The following is a 21,209-nucleotide window of genomic DNA, read 5'->3' as shown; positions in this document are numbered from 1 at the left end:
TGTAATGTATGATAACCGCCAGTTTACATAGCACGGTATACACCGTACACTGTGGCCACCGACAATATCACTTTGAGGTGATAAATGATTCTAGCCCGGCGAGTAGCGATTGTTGTATGTATAAATGTATGATAACCGCCAGTTTACATAGCGACGCGGCGTTGCCACTTTTCCCGCGCTTGCGCCCGCCCCGTCATTAAAATCAATACACATTCTCGTCATAACCTCCCTCTCTCTCCCTATTTTTTATTGGTGGAAAATAACTTGTACGACCAATAAGAATATTTTTTAAAGTTTCACTTTCCGCCGCGCATGTCCGAGGTGACACCGCCTATGGTAATGTAGGCAAATGTGGAGGGGGAACCTCCCAATCACCCCTTCTTCAATTATTCCAGCCCTAAACGTTATTTCTTCTCGTGTATTATTTCCGCTACTTGCAATTCAGCTCGGCCCCGGGCTTTCCGTTCATGTATTAGAAAATGTTATTTGATTTATAAACATACGTGTCGGGGGATTGGCTTTTGTAATGCGGGCTTACAAAGTTTCGAGAAGCTCACGTGTTTTTATTGTTCATTATTTTCCATTGTGGTGCTATACAATGCTATTAAATGTTAATATATTACAATCAAATGGAGCTATTATTAAATTTGAAAATCAACCAGAAACTTAATTTAAATTTATAAAATGTTTTTAAAAGGCTGTAAATGTTGCATGATGCATCCCAACTCAATATATTGCAAATTTAAAACATACTGTTAGCACAATTCAAAAACATCCTACTGTATTGTCATTTGGTTAATTCGAAAACCATATAAGTGTTGCACTTAAACTTGAATATTATTATGCAAATATTATAGAAGAAATTATGCTAAAATTGTACTTAAACAATGATGCACATTAAAAGAAATTATGCTAATGTTGTACTTAAAACTTGAATTTAATAATACAATAATAACAAAACAAATATCTCAATCATTATTGAAGTTTAAATCATGATTCCATCTGATCTCATATCCCCAAACAAATTGTATTTTTAACTTAGCAAAAACACACTATAACTGTAAAAATATTATTTAATATCATGCAAACTTATTTATCTAATGTATATTTTACACACAAATTAATTGAATTAATCCAATAGCCCATAGTTCGTATTTTCCTTCTTAGGCAATTCCCCAACTACTTCAGCCATTAGTTTATTTCTCCTGGTGTTTTTATTTCTCCAATCTGTCTGAACATAACGAAGAGTAGACGTCAGTTTTGAAGGCCTTTCTTCGTCAGCTGACCACCCCGCTGGACACATCATTAGTGATTCCAAAATAGCCCCCTCCCCTCCCCCAACTGACCAGAAATCCCTTTTGGCACAAACAAAGCACACTCGGTCCCAGTTTCGGGAAACGTCAAGGAACTCGATGTATTTACATACGAATGCGAACCTCCCTTAAAATTAGCAAATCTTATTCTTTTGTCTGAAGGATTTCACTCACGGGGTTGGTATGACAAGGGTTTTGGCCACTTTTGTTGTGTAGGGAATTTGTGGAGTTAATCTATTGTCATCATTGTTAAGCAGTTCTTGGATTTTGCAGTGTTTCCATATGGAATATTTTCGATTTTCTCTTAAAATCTGTTATTCAAGGTCAAATAACTCTGCATGATTAGTAATTGTGTTTTCTACATTTACTTGAGAAAGTGGGCTTCCTTGTACTGATTATAGCACGCAAAGTTGCTAATTGCTGTATTTTCCCTCTTTTGCCGTGTTATTTTCTTTTGCCACACTCCAGTATTTCAACGAAACAACACCAAACGGTGTGCTTTTATTATGCACGTAATGTGTATGCTTGAAAATAAGTTGGCAACGCTTAAAGATACTACGACTGCGATCAGCTGGTGCAACGTTTCCTATTTCGTCCAACGCTTGGATTTAACCACATTTAACCTAACCTAAAACCATGGGTAGTGTTTGAAAGACTAATTATTTGATTATAGTAACTGTAGGGAAAATATAATGTGTAACACGCGTGCAAAGTGCCTTTAAACTATTTAATTTCTTGGATTGTTAGTATGACAAAGTATACAACTTTTCTTCTATACCTCAAAATTCAGCGTGTAAACAGAAGACTAAGCGTGATTTTACATATTTCACGCACTATCTTAAGATCTTAAATATAAGGAGTTAGCATGACTTGAAAAAAAATGTAACTACTGTAATTGGTTTTGGCTGGGTTATAATTGTGTGGGAAATTAGCAAATACAATTTTTTAGATTCGAGAGAAATATCTTTTTAAGTTTAAGACTGTTTTGAATATAGCCACTCTGTCCCTGTGCTTGGTTACGGAGAGTGATCCTAGAATAAATGAATCAAAATTTCTGTTAATATGAATATCTGTTATAATTACCACTATGGATATAGTATTCTACGTTTTCGTACATTCAATAGCAACTTTTAATACACTTCCAATAGTCATGAAAAACACTTTTACTAAAAGAACCTACTTAAAAATTTCGAAATCCTAGGTAATTAAGTGTGGATAATATTTTAGCAAATTTTCAGCCATTTTGCGTGATTGGAGACAGACACAACCCTATTTTTGTATCAGTTGGAACGTTCTTTACACAATCTGTCTTTTTTTCAACACACTATTAACTTGTGTATACGTAACATATTGCAGTTAACCTCAACTTAAAACTCAACACCACGAAACTCCACAAATTGCGATCTATGCAACGAACGCTCATTCAAAATCAAACCAATAGATCACATATCCAATTAAAGTAGGCCAATGACGACAAGTATTGCAGGAAATGTCAATGAAACAAGACTTGAGCAAACACAGTCGTCGCCTTTATGACTATGTGACTCGACCATTGAAATCATAAGTCAGGTCTAGTTGCGACACTGGTGCGGTTACCGTGAGAATCAGTGTAATGTTGTGTCAGTGTGTGTGTGAGTGTACGTGAGTATGTGTGATAGCAATTCCAATGTAAGCAGGTATGCTGATCATATTGCCGTTAATTATCAGTGTTACCTGGAACAGTCTTGTGACATTATTGCGATTTGTAGTGAGTCATGTGTGTCGCCTGGGAATCGGTTTGTTTCGAAATATTTGAAATTTTATCAATTTTAAAGATGTCTGTTAGTCATATTTGTTCTAAGTTGAAATTTATTTAAATCTTGAATTTTGATTTAATATGACTTGAAGCCAGACAAATACTGTTACGAAATAGTTGTAATTTTCCCAAAAATATTTCAATCTTATTCTGACCGTTATTAGGAGACATGGATGTCGTCTAACTCGAGCCGTACGGTATGTTGATTAAGCAATTACAAAATTGAGTAGGCCTAAGTTATATTTAAAACATAACAAATTTAAAGGTCATCCTAACGTTGAAGCACAGATAAAACATAGTCCCTTTAATAGATTTTCCATCCTTATAGAACAGCTGAAGCCAATTTTATTGTCAGTTCTGTCCGGTTTTCTGTAAAATGTCGTGTTTTGTTTACAATTTGTTTCTTGTTACTTCAGTAATTTAAAACCTCGTTCAACCAAATAAAGCTATGAAATCATAAACAATAAACTCGTTCACCAGCTATATAACCAAACTGTGAGACACAAATAATGAGAAACTAACCCTAAAATAATATAAACAAATTGTAAACAAAACACGACATCTACAGAAACCCGGACAGAACTAACAATAACATTGGCTTCAGATCTAAGGATGGGAAATCTACTAAGGTACTATGTTTTATGGTTGAAGCGTCAGTCATCTCAATTGACTTGAATCCGAATGTTTTTATATTTATTGTATAACATACAATGACATATAATATCAATGCTGGTGAGTCAGCGACGTTGAAATAGCCTAAAATTTTTCAAACTACAGTACAATACTATAATTAGTATCATCCCACCCTAGTCATGTGCTCATGTGAGGTTGGTAGCTGTCACAAAATAATTATAGTTTTCTGCGATGATACTTAAAGATTTCCAAGTATCTCCCAAACTTACTCATGGGTGTAATTTAACGTGAAGTCGAATGATAAAGTTGTCACAAAATAATACAATTGTTCTAAACATCTTCTTTAATTTAGACATATTCCCATCTAGATGTGTAATAAATGTTATGTGACAGTCAGTCGGATGTGTAATGTCTTACAAAAGGATAAATCTTTTCCAGAAATTTAGAAATTAGGGTTATTCCAACATTGATGAGTTATTAATATCGTTTGCCTGCCAATTTTCGATATCTTAGCCAATAAGTTATTCCCAACATTGATGAATCATGTACCCTTTTACCGAAAGTACCAGATTTTCACTTAGTAATAAAACTACAACCTTATTGGTTTGCATAAAGCGTCAGTAACGATATTTAATTTGAAAATATGTTAAAATACATACACAATGTACTAGGGTAAGAAAATTATAAAATATATATTATTAGTGATTAAAAAATTAGTAATTTGTGGACTGTATATTTGTATTACCCACAAATAGAGTAGTTAAAACATATGAAAACTCGTCTCCACCCTTAAGAGTGTGGGTTAATGTTAGAGGATAAATAATACATCAACTAAATAACGCTAAACACAAAACAATTTTAACGACAGTTTTCAATTTTCGCTCAATATAATTTTTTTTGTACTGGTAAGTATATGAATAAATCAATTTCTAAAAATGTGTTTAGCTACACCCCTACGAAAAAACTCACAATTATTTTTAGCGGGCCGAAAATAAGTTTATTCGCATACATTTGTATTATGCACACAAAGGGTGAAATATTTCAACCCCCGCTACGAGGGGGAGGCTGGACAAACAAAAGGTCCAGGATGCAAAATTTGTAAAAGTCCACAGTGGTGCGGGGTCACTCGGGGCAACACCTGGTATCGTATCCAACCTCTCGTTATTGAAATCAAATTTATTCCGCAGAAAAAGGCGCCGGCAAATAGCGCAAAGAAAATAAGAAGGAATAAATCGCATTTATTCAATCCCGTTTTATTAGGTGCGCATATTTATCGGCGCGCAGTTTGATTGGTTGGCTCCACCCCCTTCCCCCACCACCGGGCAGGCGGCGACGGTCGGCCCTTCATTCACTCCGGTGGTAGTCCGCATGAAGCTCGGGCCGCGCAGTGCAGTAGCGTAGCGTTGTAGCGTAGTGGCGTGTGTATAACCGGCACCATTGTGGAAGAGACGGGGACCAACGAGGCTTGGCTGAGGCCCGCCTTGGCCGACCTCAAGCGATCCGCGGCGATAAGACGGTGGCTGCAGCAACAACAGCATCACAACAAGATCAACAACAATAACAACAACAGTCCGCCAGACAAGATGCCCATGTTGTTGCAACACCCGGTGCGGACGTTGGAGGCTGATCCGCAACCTCTGGACTTCTCTGTGAAGCAGTACAACATCCACCCTCGCAGACACGACATATTCCTGCACTCCAGCAACAGCGAGACGTCCGAGGACGAGGGTGGGCCTCCGCCCGACAGTCCTCTGCGAGGAGACACGTCTAGCGGTGAGTGAGCGCCTAGCGGTGATAACAGTGTAGATAAGGACTGTGAATTGTGTAGGAAATTAGGTGTTTGTGTAGCTTACTGTGAAACTTACGGTTCAATTACAAAACGAGTAGGCCTATTCCTAGTATGGCCAACAATCGAGAATTAGGAAGGATATGCGCGTACAATATCATTTAACTGTATCTAGAATTTCCTTCAATAGTTAGCCGTATAATTGTGTCGCTTAAGATACATTATTTCAATTGAATAAACAAGATAGTTTCATACAGATCGATTCATATCGAGCAATCCCCTAGTTTGCGCAATTAATTGTCTAGGTCTAGAGTAACGTTGTTTATAATAAACCAAGTGGGCTAGCCTACATTTTAACACATTTGCGTATAGCCTATTACATTTCTAGTACTGTCCTCGATGGTTGGGTGGACATAACTTAACATAATAGTTACAAAATAAATAAAAATTTGGATCGGTTAGGTAGGTACTCGTACAAATTGGTTCCTAAATGTAATCCTAGTCTGGCGATTTATTTAAAATTTATGTTTTATAAAGTAAAAAAAAAGGCATCATAGACTATTTACAATTGAATAGGCCTAAGGTTTTTTTTAAGAAATGTCATACCGATAGTCAACTTGCCTGTTACAATAATAGGTATTACCGCGTTTGCTCAAGGTACAGTATTTTAACTGCCAGCTAAATAATCTAGTCGATTTCAATGATTCAATGATTTATTAGGTCATTTTAAGCAAAGCAATAGACTATGTCACTCACAATACAAAATAAATAATAAATCTTTACTCACAAATGCATGCTAGATAAATATAAAATATACTAGAAATTGCCTTAATTGTTAAAACCTACCATAAACACAACCAAATCTACAATATTGTAAACATAAAACAAACATATTTACTGAGATTCTTCTAATTAACATTGTAGTTAAGATTTAACCTAAACAAATTGCGTTGTTGTGCCGTTATGTATCTTTGTACACTGACCATATAAAGGCTACTGTTCAAGCTAAACTAAAATAACTTTTCTTTGGTGCGTTATTGGATCGTGTTATTGTTTGATGATTGCGTTAGGAACAGTGAAGTAAACCTCTTATCAGTTATTATAATTTTAACAATGAAATGCAAGCATACCAAACGACATAGTTTACATAGTTTGCATGTAAACATATTAAATACTACAAGATGTTTATAAATATGATGCATTTAAATATTTTTCATTCACAATGTGTAGTTTTGATCAGGGAGTCCAATAATGTTCTATGTTCATGTTCATGTCCAATCATGTTCATTCCCCCTTGTAGCATGTACATTTCAAGTAAATATTTTGTCTAATTAGAATGTAACAGCTGTTTGAAACAACAATTGGATCCTATAGATAGTTGGCAACATTGCATCCATATTCCGTATCATCATATTTATGCTAATATATTGTACATTATTTCACTTCTTCATCTGCAGTGCCCTTACTGGTACATTGATCTGATCGTCTGTATATTTTAAATTCAAACCTTCCTGCCCCAATCTAATACTCATATAACATGTTTTAAACCCATTTTATTCCCCATAATTACACCATTGCCCTGGGATTTCTTCTAATTATTATTTAAAAAACGTAAACGTTTGTAAACGCACCAATTGCTGGCAGTAGCCCATTATAATTGCCTCGAGACCAGTTCGTTAGTACTTAATGATGCGAAGGCTATGATTTCGCGATAATTAAGACTTGAGATGAGATTTTACACCCGTCACAAAATATACAAAAGTCTGACGGAATATTTATTCAGTTATTAAATGTAGTTTTTGCTCGGGACTGGCTACACCCTAGCGCCACCGAGTCGCCTCTTTGTTCCACTTCGTTTTGTTTGCGATTTATTCTTATTCAATTGTATTAGCATGTTGTTGTTGTTGTTTAGTATTACTAACTAAGACGGACGTAACTGAGCACATTTGAACCAAAATTTGAATAAAGAATTAGTATAAAATGGAGTTAGATAATCTAGGACTAGTTTTTTTACTCTAGATCAGACGATTCGGTAGCCAGGAATATTCATCAATGTATAGACTACGTCTATGGGATTGTGGATGTTGTACGTGAAATATCTGTTATTTTTTACAACTCATTGTTTTCAAGTATCAAGTAGGCCTACAAGATTAATATTTTGGTTTAATTCAATTGAAAGTAATTTCAGTCCAACCCATCAAATGACATCCATACCTTTAATATATGTATTGAAACTAAATATTTTACATACTTCAGTACATAGGATTGAGTCCCCCCTACCTTTAATACATTACCCGCTGTTGTATGTTAAGTAGCAAACTATTTGTGTTTCAAATATTTTGTTTTTCTATGTTTCACACTAGCCTGTACTTAATTTTCTTTGTCACAAAGTTTTTCTATGTTGTTTATTGTTATAAACCACAACAGAAAAGGTAGTACCCGTTTGTGTAACTAAAGAATATACTGTCTTTCCAAACATCGGTCTATTTCCAAAACCCATGACTTTACCATGTTACTCCAATTCTCGTTTCACAATACACACAATAAATGATACCCTACATATGTAGTTAAGAGTGAAGAGGTACTAAATTTACATGTATAGCAAGTCAAATAATTACCAAATCATGCACCGTTCTATGTTATACAATTAATTAAATTCACGGTATTCTCCACAATTTGCATCTTCGCGTCCGTGAACGTGTTAATTCTTGCTCCATCACGCAGTCTTGTTACATGATTCTACATGAAGTCAGTCCAATTAGATAGTTCTATAAAGCTATGTGGTATTATCAGAAAAAGCTTTTAAATAATTATATTTGTTCAATATTTGATTGGAAACGTGCTTAAAAGGACACAGCTATCATGAAATCCAGTTCGAATCTTAGCAAACGCCAATGACAACCTTGTGATAAGTTCGGGACCATGTGAGTCAGAGCCCAGGTTAATTCGCTTATTTAACGAAACTTTAAAGATGTAAGAAAGTTTCCTTTCTATTGGAGGACTACCTCCACCAAAACACGATACTAATACTACAATATACACTGGTATAGTGACAATAGTCAAGACAAAAGTGAATCTTCGCAGGAAGTGTTCTATATTGAATCAAAACTAATTGACTCAAAAAAGACCATTTTCTTTACGTTTTCCATTGATTACGTTTACGTAACTTCCAAAAGTGTTTCATGATGCTTTAAATTGAATTTTGTGTAACAAAATGTATATTCATGTCAAAACAGAATATCTGGATAGTAAAACTTTTGGTATGATTTGTTTGATATATACCGTGATAAACAATTTTATAGAATTATTATTCTTTTTATAAAGCTTATAAAAGTGATTAATTCTGAATAGTACTTTTTAAATCTTAAGTTTCAAAATAAATAGAGTACCTATATGCTTTTTAAGCTTCTTGCGTTCAATTTCAACTTTTGTTGTTAACTTCTGTTTTACAGCTCTTGTGAAATCTTTAAAATGTATCAAAATTATATGATTATTTGCATTATATTTTGGTAGTGTGTATATTTTAGGGTTCAAGAGTCATAAATGTTTTTGAGCTGTATTTGCAAACAATTAATTAATGAAATATATTAGGCAATATAAAACAATCTTTACCCACCGTTTGCCACACTGCTTATATTTTGTCCTAAGTTTAAGTACACTGTACTTGTACACGTAATTTAAAATAACAGCTTGGCCTTCTACAAGCGCCATTAAGTATTTCCGAGTACAGCTACTTATAATTGCCATTACCTAGAACTCCAAATTTGACTTGACACTTTCCGACTGACGCCATTCATAGATGTTCATTTGAATGGAAATCTCAATTAGAAAGTAAATTGGTGTTAACCCGACACGTTGTTCCGTTACCAAAACAATATAGTGATGTGCTTTTAGCATTTCTTGGAATATGACAAAATTAATTTCGTAGTCTTTGGGAGTTATTGAATGTCAAAATACTATTATTGTATAGTAATTTTACACGTGTTTATGTATGGTGAGTTCAATTTTTTTTTTATATAAAAGTCATTGACGCAAAGCTACTGGATATACGAGTAAAAACACTAAAACAATGCAATAATATGACAAAGATATGATTTCAATACGTACATTTTGTAAGTTAAGATGACAAAGTTTAAATTACACATAAGTATTCATCCCTGGACGTGTTTAAAATTAAAAGCGGAATTTTAGAGCAATCATTAATAATCACTGGATTTGTGAACCTTAACGACCCTATTAGATGCTAGGGTCACAATCAATTAATGATATAATAAATCGATGTTTTGTAAAGCAAACGCACTTGATATTACATATTTACGATTTGGAGCTCTTTTGAGTCCCTACCAGAAGAGTTTTATAACAATTATTTCTAACTTTATTAAAATCAGGCTAGATGAAATAACTAAAACCACTATGTTCCCACAATATTGCAGGATGTACCCATAATGCACTTCGAGGTTTCGATTGCCAGTTACCGCCCAACGAGCGACACAGCTACAATTACCTCGGGAGCATAATTAAGTAATTAATCATGTAATTAGGTATGCAAATTAATTACCACGTTGGGACAAAAGTAAAATACGAACCTGCAGCCATCCTGGTTAATTATTGAATAAATGCTAATTCCCTCGTTGCTCTTAACAAACATACAATCGTCAGAACGATTTCAATTTAAGTTTAATTAAGATTGGGCGCAGATTACAAATGGTAAAGAATGATTTGTTTATCAACGGAATTGTGGAAGTTAATATTTGTTGAAACAGTGTGTTTAGGGAATTATTGTATAAACATTTGCGTGTGTAATGTTTGTATCCAAAGAATGGTTCGTGACGCATTTCGGACGATTATAAAATGTCTTAATACTGTTTAATGATTTGGCTGTGTGAGAATATTACAGAAAGTGCTATTGTAGAAATTCTATCTTCCTCAGATTTTGATTGGTGGAACAGTAAAATATAGAGTGAAAGTGTAAGCGATATAAACCTCCTAGATCTAGTAGGTATACGTATAGAAAACCAAGACTTGTTCAATATTTCTATGACTACATGGCGTTATATCGGTATAAAACAATTAAATACGTAAATATTTCAGCTTTAGAGAGATTACATTGTAATTGGATAGTTTTTCCAGTTAAAGCAATCTTTACATCTAGTTTACTTAAAATTCTTAATCAGTGGTAGCCATATTGGATTTTAGTCCCATAACAGCAATGTTAAATTTGACAGAACATACCATAATTTGAAGCAGCATGCCAGTGTTAAAGATACCTATAGTTTTGAAGGTTTATAACATAGAGTACTAGGGAATAAGGAAATTATATTTCATATAATTTTTGTCTTTTCTTGATAAATTATTTAATTAAAGGCTTAATAAATGATCATTAACTTATTAAATGGAGGGAAACTGGCAAAACTGAAATCTTTACTCCCTAGAGGACCACTAAACCTTTACTTTAACACCTCAATCATTATTTTATCACAACAGGGTTTTTAGAAATTCTGTTACAAATTTAACATTGCTCTTATGGGTCTAAAATTCAATATACCACTGATAAAGACTTTAAAGGTGTGTGTTTTTTAAACGATTAATGTTGTATTCGGACAAACATTATACAACTATTATGATACTTCTATAATTGATCACGAAATGTTTGTACCTGCCAGCTCAAGAACTCATACACATTTGTTGTTGCTGAGTGAATACATACACTTTTCTAATTTTCAATTTACTTTTCCTCATTTCAATTCGCAAAACAAAGCGAATGACCCAACAACGCTATCCGAACGCAGGTCGTTCAACGAAGGGAAGCAACCCAAGATGATATCTCGCTCAATTATAATAAAGATGCGTAATATTACAATTCCGTCATTCCCAGATGTCCGTCTGTCTGTCTGTCCGTCCACTTCTCAGTTACAATTCCACTGTTCCACTTCTTAACTCTTTCCCATTCAGATTCTTATCTAGCATGCTTAACAATCTCAATTTCGCTGTTTTAATTCTATTAAACAGATTCGAACCGTGAAATCTCGAGCTGTAGTGTATTACATTTTACACGCGTTCGCTTCTTTGTAGAAGACAAATCCTTTAATTGCGTGTTATTTTAATTAGAGTTAGACCCTGTAATTATTTGGTAGTCGAGATTTCCTCGCTTCGCTCTAATTCGTCAAAATTTGAAAACTCGTTTGTAAATTAATCGTAGTTCACTACTGTAGTTGCTTAGTAGTATTCGAAGGAAAAAACTGTTAAAAATTATATTGTACTTAACGATTTTCCTGTTTTCTTTCAATCTGTATTTATCTGTTTTCAACTAATGACACTGTAAACCTCACATGTTAAAGACTTTCTTTGCTTTGCAAACCATTCATATCGTTTCATTAATAACAAAAGTAACATTATTTGAAGAATATGAAGTCATCGAAACTTTTTTATAAGACCTTTTACAATTGGTTTAGAAATGGTACTTAAAGTTTATATAAACTTACAACTATTCGAAATGGCAAATCTTCAGAGTTGTGGTAATGTTTCGTTTTGAACAACATGACTCGATTAACATACAAAACAATTAATTAATTTTTATTTTTTCAAAAACTTTAAATTGAAAAGTAAGACAATAATTCTTTTTTTATGGTATGGAAAACGATACATTTTTTTGTTAAATGACCATCACATGTCTAATGACAACCGAGACAACTAAACCCAAAGAACACATTGCATAACAGTAAAAACCATTATTGTAGTAAAAGTTATAAAATGGCAACACAGGACAGAATTCTATTTTCATGCTTACTTGCATTAACTCACTGTATTCCATGTGTACAACCAATACGCGCGCGGGCAATATGATCAGTGATATACGGGTTTTACATTAATTGAACTAACCCAATTAACAATATATAACAGGGTGGGGGTGGGGAGGGGTGGACAGGTCACGTGATCATCCATAGAGCAAGAAGTGGTTATTAATAGCTTCAATTTGCAAAGAGTAACAATGTGCAGTACCGCACGCCATGTGATATACATTGGGAATGATGCGTATATTGAGTCCTACACGTTTGGAAAAGCACGTTTTTAATTGGTTGGATGTAAAATTGATATTTTTCTATGATAATTATTGATTTGTATTGTTCTAAATAATTTGTCAGTATATCAGTTTTTTGTATATTTGAACGACAATATACAATAGAAAGACTAGGATTTTCAATTGCACAATACACTTTTATCTTTTGCAAAATGAAATAGTAAACCTAAAAAATCTGTTTTACTTTTTGTAATTGTTATATCCATATTAAATTGTGATGAAAGTTAAAGTGTTGAATCTGTAATTGTGTTCCTTTCCTTAGCGACAGTGTTAAATCTTTAATCCTCCTAAATCAATTGCCAGTCCATCGTTTCTAAAGCGTCGATTTTCTTAACCTTAGAATTAGAATGGTCGTTAATTATGTATCTTGTTCCATGTTCATTGATACATTACAATGGAAAACTACTGTAAAATTTATAAGAGTCGTTTGATTTAATTTTTGTAATTTATCCTGTTGTACTTTTAAAGTTATCAGTAGATCACTATAACCACAGTTTTTTTTTAAATTTAGTTTATCAACAGTTTGAATTGTTCAATATACACGTAAACATAAATAATATGTGTAGCTATGAAAGATATTTAATACCAAACAAGTGTCACGGTTTGTAAGCATATCAAATGATAGTCAAAACCCGGTTGGGAAATAATTAAGCCATAACAACGATAGAACTTGTGGCTGTGAAATTATACTACGGAAGAGCAGAGGCACTAGTGCCCCTTAATTGTGCAGGGGAAATTTTATGGTCCTATATTCACATTTTATTTTTCACTTCCGACATTCGCGTGCGAGTGAGAAGTCGCGTCGTATTTTCGCGTTTCTTCGTAAGTTTCTTTTTGAAGAACATTTAATCTTTTAGTTGCTAAATGCATTTTAGCCTCCATAAATTAATCCATTTAAAATGGTATATACATACGAGAAAATAGTTTATCTGTTAATTTCTTTTTAGAGAGGAGCTTTTGTATCATGGTGACTTTGGTAAATTAATACTATAAATGAATTTAAATGGTAAATTTAAGAAAAAAGGTTTGTGCTCCAGTCTTTAAGTATGTGTTTGTAGCGTATTGGTCATTGCGGAAATCCATTCCATACAGAATTATAACTTTTAGCTTCCAAAGGCTTTGGTGATATTGTAAGAGTCTGAATTTAATAGTGATTTTAAAGTTAACTATGCAATATAATTCTAAACTGTTTTATGACCACACGTCTACTCTTATTGTTGAAAGAAAGACTTTTTTGTTTGGCAAATTGCAAATATTTAGGTCAAAATTAGTCCGTTTTACAGTTTAAATCTGTAATTAATCAGTCTTAACTAATTGTGACAAATGAATACCAATACCACGCGCTATAGAATAAAGATTGAGTATGATTGTGGGTTACAGTTACATAAACTTGGGACTTCTTATCGCATTAGGTTTATAGGTTACCAAACAAAACGTAAAACCTGACAACGCTTTCGTAATAATGGACATTCTATGTTTGCAAAATGCAAATTTCAGATAACCTAATTGCAACGGTTAATTAATTGGCTAGTAAAACAGACCTACAGCGAAATAATTTATGCAGCAATTATTGCAAAATATGGAAGGTTGTAGTGATACGAGAGAGTGTACTGGAAGGCGAGAATCTCACATGAAACGTGGAAGAGAAGTAAATAACCCGGCACATTAACATTTCTCATTTCATATTAATGTGCGGAAATAAACTTAGATATTCATAATTAAAAAGGCCGTGGCGTAAGTAATGAGTTTCGGAGTGACAGGTGGCAGTAGCTTTGCATATAACTGCCTTCTAGATCTAGCGTCGTCGCTCCGTTCCGTGCCACTGCCCGTTGGATATCGTTGACGTTGGAGGTTATGTTCGTTAAAGAAAAAATCTGATTTCACTTTCTTTTAGTGGTAGTTAAGCAAAGATAGTGGTCATTACATTTTATGACTATAAAGCGAAATATTTCCAGTAAAATTTGTACAACAAATCGTCCAATTCTTTTTGTAAGTAGTTATTGTATACAGTGTCATCTTACTGATAGTATCAATTATATTTAAAATAATATTATGAGATTTCAAGTTTTCAAATATGTTATCATTTACAATTCTATTAACGGACCTTACTACAGGTGAACATAGCACACGAAACCACACATCGTACTATTTATTCTATTATAAACTCAGGTCTATTAATATTCTCTTCGCCTCCTATTCCAACCCTTCCCTACAGGTATATTCCAATCAGTTTGTTTAAGGGTGCGGCGTGGCACAAGAACACTTGTTCTACAAAAAGACCAACCCTTGCTTATCCGTGGCGCGTGTTCTTTAAGTGAGTGGCCGGATCTAGTTTTTACCTGCGATGCTTTGGCTCGATGAAGAGCGGTGCTTTTTTCATTTAATATCATCCGACTAAACTAAGGCGTTTTGCCGTTTAGCATAAAAGTTCTCGTTAAAATACTACAGTATAATATCATAATAAGTTTGTTTGCATAGTTCGTATAGGTTGTATCATAAAAATAAATCGTTTTCTTCGGTGATATTTTTAGATACTACAATATAGTTGTGATAAAAGATATTAACGCTTTTCAATACTCGAATCTACGTAGGATGATGGTCCAATCTGTTCTAAATAATTTTAATTTCTTACAGCTTATGACTGGTAACGTTGTTACAAGTCCTTGTTGAAGTATTACTTCAAAAGTTATGATTTTCTGATACAACAGCACAAAAAAACGGGGAACTATATTTGTCACGATTTTTAATAAGCAATGAAAGTCTACTACAACTATAAGCCTAATTTTGATATGTGTCTTTGGGCAAATCTCTGCAAGTATATATATTTTTGAAATCATATCGTACTAATATGCAAAAACTAAAAGGTTTATCTCTTTGTAGCGTGGTCATGAGCCTAAAATCCAACTCTCAGTCCGTAATTTTTAGTTACTTCGAATGTTTAAACCTCAAATAACCACATTATAATGTATAACGTAGTTACGGCGCAGTTGTAATTTGATCTTGTCATAAGCATTTTCTCACGCCTGCGCCGCGGCGTATGTAGATGTAGATGGATCTGTAATGAGATGACTCAGCGCTCCTTGGATTGCCTTAATGACTCAGAGCAACCATAATATTGATACCACTGTAGGACTACTCTCTATTGTACGTTACTGGTTCAGTTGTCACCACAATAAGTGATATCAAAGTAGTATTGTATTTTTTCCTAATGACGGAACAGCATCTAGGAAATTTTTACCTTTGCGTTACTGTTCACTCCTAAATCAGATGTCACCACATTATTGATACTTTCTGTTGAATATTACAAATTTACGTCTCTTCACAAGACTGTAGACCAACACAATTGTACGCTTCTAGTCACTTTTGTAGGCAGTGGAATGCAACATAATATTGACACACTATTTAAGCTATATTGCACGTAAATTTGTTTGCAAGCATGTATCGACCCAGGTTAACTATCTGTTCACGTTGCTTGCTAGTTTGCAGCCATTCTCTTATCTCCCTAATTGTCACTGCACCAGAATAATAATATTATATTGACGAATCAGAAGACCTTCACCCTATTTTGTGTTAACCAACAAAATATTTACTAAACTACATTGTTATAGTTGTATGTTATAATGGTTGTTTTTAGTTGATTGTCAGATAAATAGTAGATGTGGATACAGGAGAGAAAATACTAGTCATGTACCTTTCTTATTTCTTACGTATATGAATTTTTTGTATGTCCCCCCCTCACATCCTAGGACGCTAGGGGAATTGTTTTACACATTACTTCAGACAAGTCCTAGAGGGGCATTAGCACATACATCAAATATATTGGTGATTCTCGGTATTTGAACCCGGGACCTCAGGCTCTGAAGCTGAAGCCTCAACCTCAGACCAGCTCGCTCTCCAACGTTTATCTGTATATAAAAGTAAGACTGTTAATACTATATGGACTGTGTTCAACCATAGACAAAAATAATTAAATATAGACCGTCAGCCATGCTGCGGTTACCATAGGTTCTGGCGCACACCACTGGGAGTGCCATGTAGTTAAGGCGTACGCGCTGCCAAACTACACGGCGCTCCCAGCAGTGTGCGCCAGATCCTCTGGTAACCATGGTAACCGCAGCCCGGCTGGCATATTTAATTCTTTTTGTCTATGGTTCAACGTATACACTTTTCTTCAACTCTTATTTCCATAACTCTTTACCCTGTATCTTAGCCATACACTGCCAAAGCTCGGCCCTTCACGAACATTAGTACAGCAGCCCTCACCAAATTCACATTAGACCTAATGTATTCAAGATTGCCCGGGCATTTCTCTCCTTTTTAATACACAAATGAGGCTTCAATGGAATTTCCTAATTCCCTCCACCACTTCGAAAAAGACATTAGCTCTGCGTGGCTTTGTGGGGAGTGAGTAGTCAGATTTCCCCTCCTCTTACTCCTCTTTTCTCCTCCTCTTTGCTGCAATCCCGCGGTCGGGCCGACTCACAGGCTCACACCTTCTAAATGGTATGCACGACTTGCGAGGCATGATCCTCTTCTAAATCCTCCTTGGAACCATTAAACCCTGTTTAATTACATTTCATGACTGTGTAATCTGATATTGTATCAATGCACGTTATGTGCAATCGTTGGGTGTAATGGCGAATTCTAACTGCTGCTGTTGATGCGGTGAAGAGGTTGAAAAGAATTTGCTGTGTAAATAATGTGAGTGACAAAAAGGGATAAATTTGTAAGTTGTACACTCAACATTTATAATTATTTGTAAAAGTTGTCATCTAAAACATTTTACTTCACTGAAAAATCGTCGTAACGTTTTTACAATACATATTTTTTTTAAACAACAAAACAATACACTTAAACAAAAAACATGATTTGTCCTGTGACTTTTATTATAGGTGGAACCCCCGCTAAAGTACCAAAAGTGTGAAGGAAAAAGATAAAATTATACATAATGTTTTTACAATTCATAATTACTTTTATCATCGGTGGAAAGAATGGATAAATAAATTCTGCAATACAGTGACGCACAAGTAAAACAGTTTTTAGTATGAATGAAGAGCGAAGAATTGAGTGTGATGACCTTTATGACATCTTAGGATCGAACCAATGACGTAATGATTGGTCACTAACCGAGTACAAACGTAATTTAACTACCGATCTTAAAATAATTGAAGCACATGATGAATGAAGCACATATTATAACTTTTCAGTGTAACTACATGTACACAACTAACTGTACCAACACTTCGGAGCAGCGCAAGCTTTTCTACTTCCATAACATCATGGTGTAACTAATAAACGTAATATAAAATGTAAATCTGCCCTCTTACTCATAAAGTGCTACAATATATTGCTAGACATTTATAAGTTTATGCAGCCCGTGTGTTCGTAACTGTATAACATACTCGTAATAACATAGCTTCTGTACTACCAGGCGTTAAAGTCACTTGTAAACCTTCTTAAGCTCGCGGCTCTTTTTTATCCTGACAAGATTAAACTCTCGTAAATCTTCTTATCTTACTGAGGAAACAAGATATTACGAACTGTGTATAGTTTTCTATTCATATTATGTTTGCTTAACATAGTGTGTTTGAGTGTCGTTGGCTATATAAGTCCAATAAGAATATTCAATGGCATTGTTTCGACTTTTATTATCATCGTTTGTCTCTCCAACGATGAATTCTAAGAAATGGACCAATGCACGGGAAGCTTTTGCGGAATATCTGCTAGACAAATACCTGCAGAACTGTATTAACACGATCTTTTACCGGTGCCCGTACAAGTTTCTTTGTCCATCAAGTCTATGGGTAATTTAACGATAGTTCAATTTGTATGTCTCTTCCTTACAAATCTTTGGAAGGAATTAAATAATGAATTAGTCAACATTTCAATATAAGCAATGTTACAGAAAATATTTAATACAGTTAAGGAGATTCCGCTTAGGCTGTTAACATTATAAAACACTGCCAACATTTTGTAAATCTAATATATAAAATTCTCGTGTCACAGTGTTTGTCTGCAAACTCCTCCGGAACGACTTCACCGATCGTTATGAAATTTGGTGTGTAAATTCTGTAGGTATGCGAATAGAAAGTAAACTATTTCCCGTTTCGAAATTCTTAAAAGGGCTCCGCCCCAGTGGCTCTGGAGTTTCCCATGTTAACCTTATGAGAAATGGAATTAATGAATCTTAACAGCTGTTTCAATTAAACAAGTTGGTTCTGTTCTATGATGTTCAATAGCATTAAAGTTACAAGGATTACCAACAGGGTGCAGCACTATTATTTCCTTTACATTTATGACAACAGCTAATTTGCAACCAAAAGGTGAGTGAGCGTAGCGAACGAACTTCAACCTGGAGGCGAGTGAGCGTAGCGAACGAGCTAACCTGAAGGCAAGTGAGCGCAGCGAACGAGCTCCAACCGAAAGGTGAGTAAGCGTAGCGAACGAGCTCCAACCCAAAGGTGAGTGAGCGTAGCGAACGAACTTCAACCAGGACGTGATTGAGCGATGCGAACGAGAGAGGCGAGTGAGCGTAGCGAACGAGCTTCAACCCAAAGGTGAGTGAGCGTAGCGAACGAACTTCAACCAGGACGTGATTGAGCGATGCGAACGAGATCATCTTGAAAAAATAACGGTACTTTCTTTCCATCGGTCTGTCTTAGGGGAAACCTATAACTTAGGTGATACGAAGTTCGCCGGGTCAGCTAGTGTTTCTATAAAACCACATCGTGTTTAATTTTAGACGCATTGAAACACCTAATATTCACCACGGACAAGTAAATCTACAAACCTTGTCAACAGCTTCTGTCCCTTGTATAGGCGTGTGGGAAGGTCAACATCGAAGCGACCTACTTGTTGTTAATTATCCGCAAATGTCAAACCCTGTTCGGAATGTTTCAACCTTTCGCTCGTATTAAAACTCCATTAGTCCATTCATGTAAATCTCGATGCATTAGAATACTCACCATTACGCCGGGCAATCTTTTCCACCTTCGTATTTAAATAGAATATCAAGGTCCCGGAGATCATTAGAGTTTTGGCTGCCTTTGTCCAGCCCTCATTAATCGTTTTTGTGTCGGCCCTTGGGTGGGGGCATTACGTCTTTTGAATGCTCGGTGATTTCCAACTGACATTTCGAAACGTGTAAATATCAAGGATAATCCATCCAGCCGTTTGCGCAGATTGTGAAACTGCCGTAAACCGAAGTGACGACGTCATCACGCTAGCACTCAACATTCACGTGTGCTTTGAACAGTTCAACCCAAGTAGCAGTGTCTCCTTGTAATCTCAAAGTATAACATCTGTTACCATTAAGGGAGTTGTATTACATCTGGTAAACAAACCGCTTTCCTCCAACCTTGAGAATTGACATAGGAAAACACTCGGACGATTCACTTAAAATAAAACCAGACGCGGTGTCGTTAACTGGCAAACAAGCTGGATCGGATTGAGTCAAAACAAAATATTTAACTTTACGATTTGGAAGTTTACAAGAGAGGTAATTGTTTTGCAAACTGAAAATCTTCTAGAACTGTTTTTCCTGCTTTTATTAATTAGTTAATCATATAGTTTACCAAACGTCTCGCGATTGCTTTGTCTGGATTTAATTTATTGGTTTTATGATTCGACTTTTTAAAAATCTTGTTGACCTTAAAATTGTTATATTTCGTTAGCAAAATGTATAGCGATTCTTATTCAAAACAGCTGGAATGGTTGATTCAAAGCAGCACGAGTGTTCAGAGTCAAAGAATTGTAAAGGAAATCAAGTAAAACATTGGAAACTTCTGAAGAAATCTCTCTACAACCTTTCAAAACAATCTATAACGAGTAATCCAATTTAGGGCGACCTTTTCTACCAACCAGAGAAAGCCATCAGCAAGACCGAGATGATCCTGTGAGAAACCTCACGTTGAGCGCTCTGGAGCCGACAATTAAGACATCCAGATTGGAGGAGGGCCTAGACTGATGGCCGAGTCTCTATTTGTTATTCTAATGATAGAGGTAACGAGCGGGCGATCCTGGCAAAAATAATGGGGGGATTTGTCCCGGAGAGCGCGTTATTGATGCTCATCATTTGTTGTTGTAATTCGATCTGTGGCTTCTGCTCGGGCTTTCTCGCTCGTGACTTGCGAAATGTAAATGTAACAGTTTGCCAGTGATTTGTTGCAGGTTCTCCGCTGGAGAAATTGTTACTATTATGTCTTGCTCGAAGGCTTGTTGGTGAAAGAGGTGCAATAATGAAATTTGTTTTACAGATGCCTGTGATCCCACGACGATGAGGGAGTCCAAGCCCTTCTTTAGAGACCATAGTAAGTATCTAGTTAGAGATTTTTATTTTAAGTTATAGCAAAAATGAATGTTTAAAAAATGTAACTACTTCCAAATTGCGAATAATTAAAATACTTCGAACCATCGTGACATATTGCTAGTCCTATATCCACGTCTCGCTTCACCCAACATGCTGCAGGCCGATCGCAGTATTCAATCAGGCGTTCTCTACCTGCCAGATCCGGCTCGAAGGAACATTTTCTACGCGGATGATCTGCAATTTGGCGGTATTCGCTAATAACGCCGGCGTCGCCCGGGCCCCGGCGCCAGGTCGAC

General features: G+C 35.3%; 1 protein-coding gene across 3 annotated transcripts in view; it reads left to right on the top strand.

The window, feature by feature from the left end:
- The first annotated feature begins 5,101 nt into the window (after window positions 1-5,101).
- Window positions 5,102-21,209, top strand: part of LOC128987323 (POU domain, class 2, transcription factor 1-like) — an 81,890-nt gene continuing 65,782 nt past the window's right edge. For all 3 annotated transcript variants that reach the window (XM_054408106.1, XM_054408105.1, XM_054408104.1), the window contains exons 1-2: window positions 5,102-5,514; window positions 20,861-20,914. In XM_054408106.1, coding sequence (XP_054264081.1) covers window positions 5,325-5,514; window positions 20,861-20,914 — 244 coding nt within the window. In that variant the 5' untranslated portion in view covers window positions 5,102-5,324. The remainder of the gene's footprint in view (window positions 5,515-20,860; window positions 20,915-21,209) is intronic.

The sequence above is a fragment of the Macrosteles quadrilineatus genome, unplaced genomic scaffold (genome assembly GCF_028750875.1).
Source record: "Macrosteles quadrilineatus isolate MER2022 unplaced genomic scaffold, UCM_ALF_1.0 Scaffold_2__2_contigs__length_208266976, whole genome shotgun sequence".
Lineage (NCBI taxonomy): Eukaryota > Metazoa > Arthropoda > Insecta > Hemiptera > Cicadellidae > Macrosteles > Macrosteles quadrilineatus.
The sequence above is the reverse complement of the archived record's forward strand: the minus strand, read 5'-3'. Positions and strand labels throughout refer to the sequence as shown.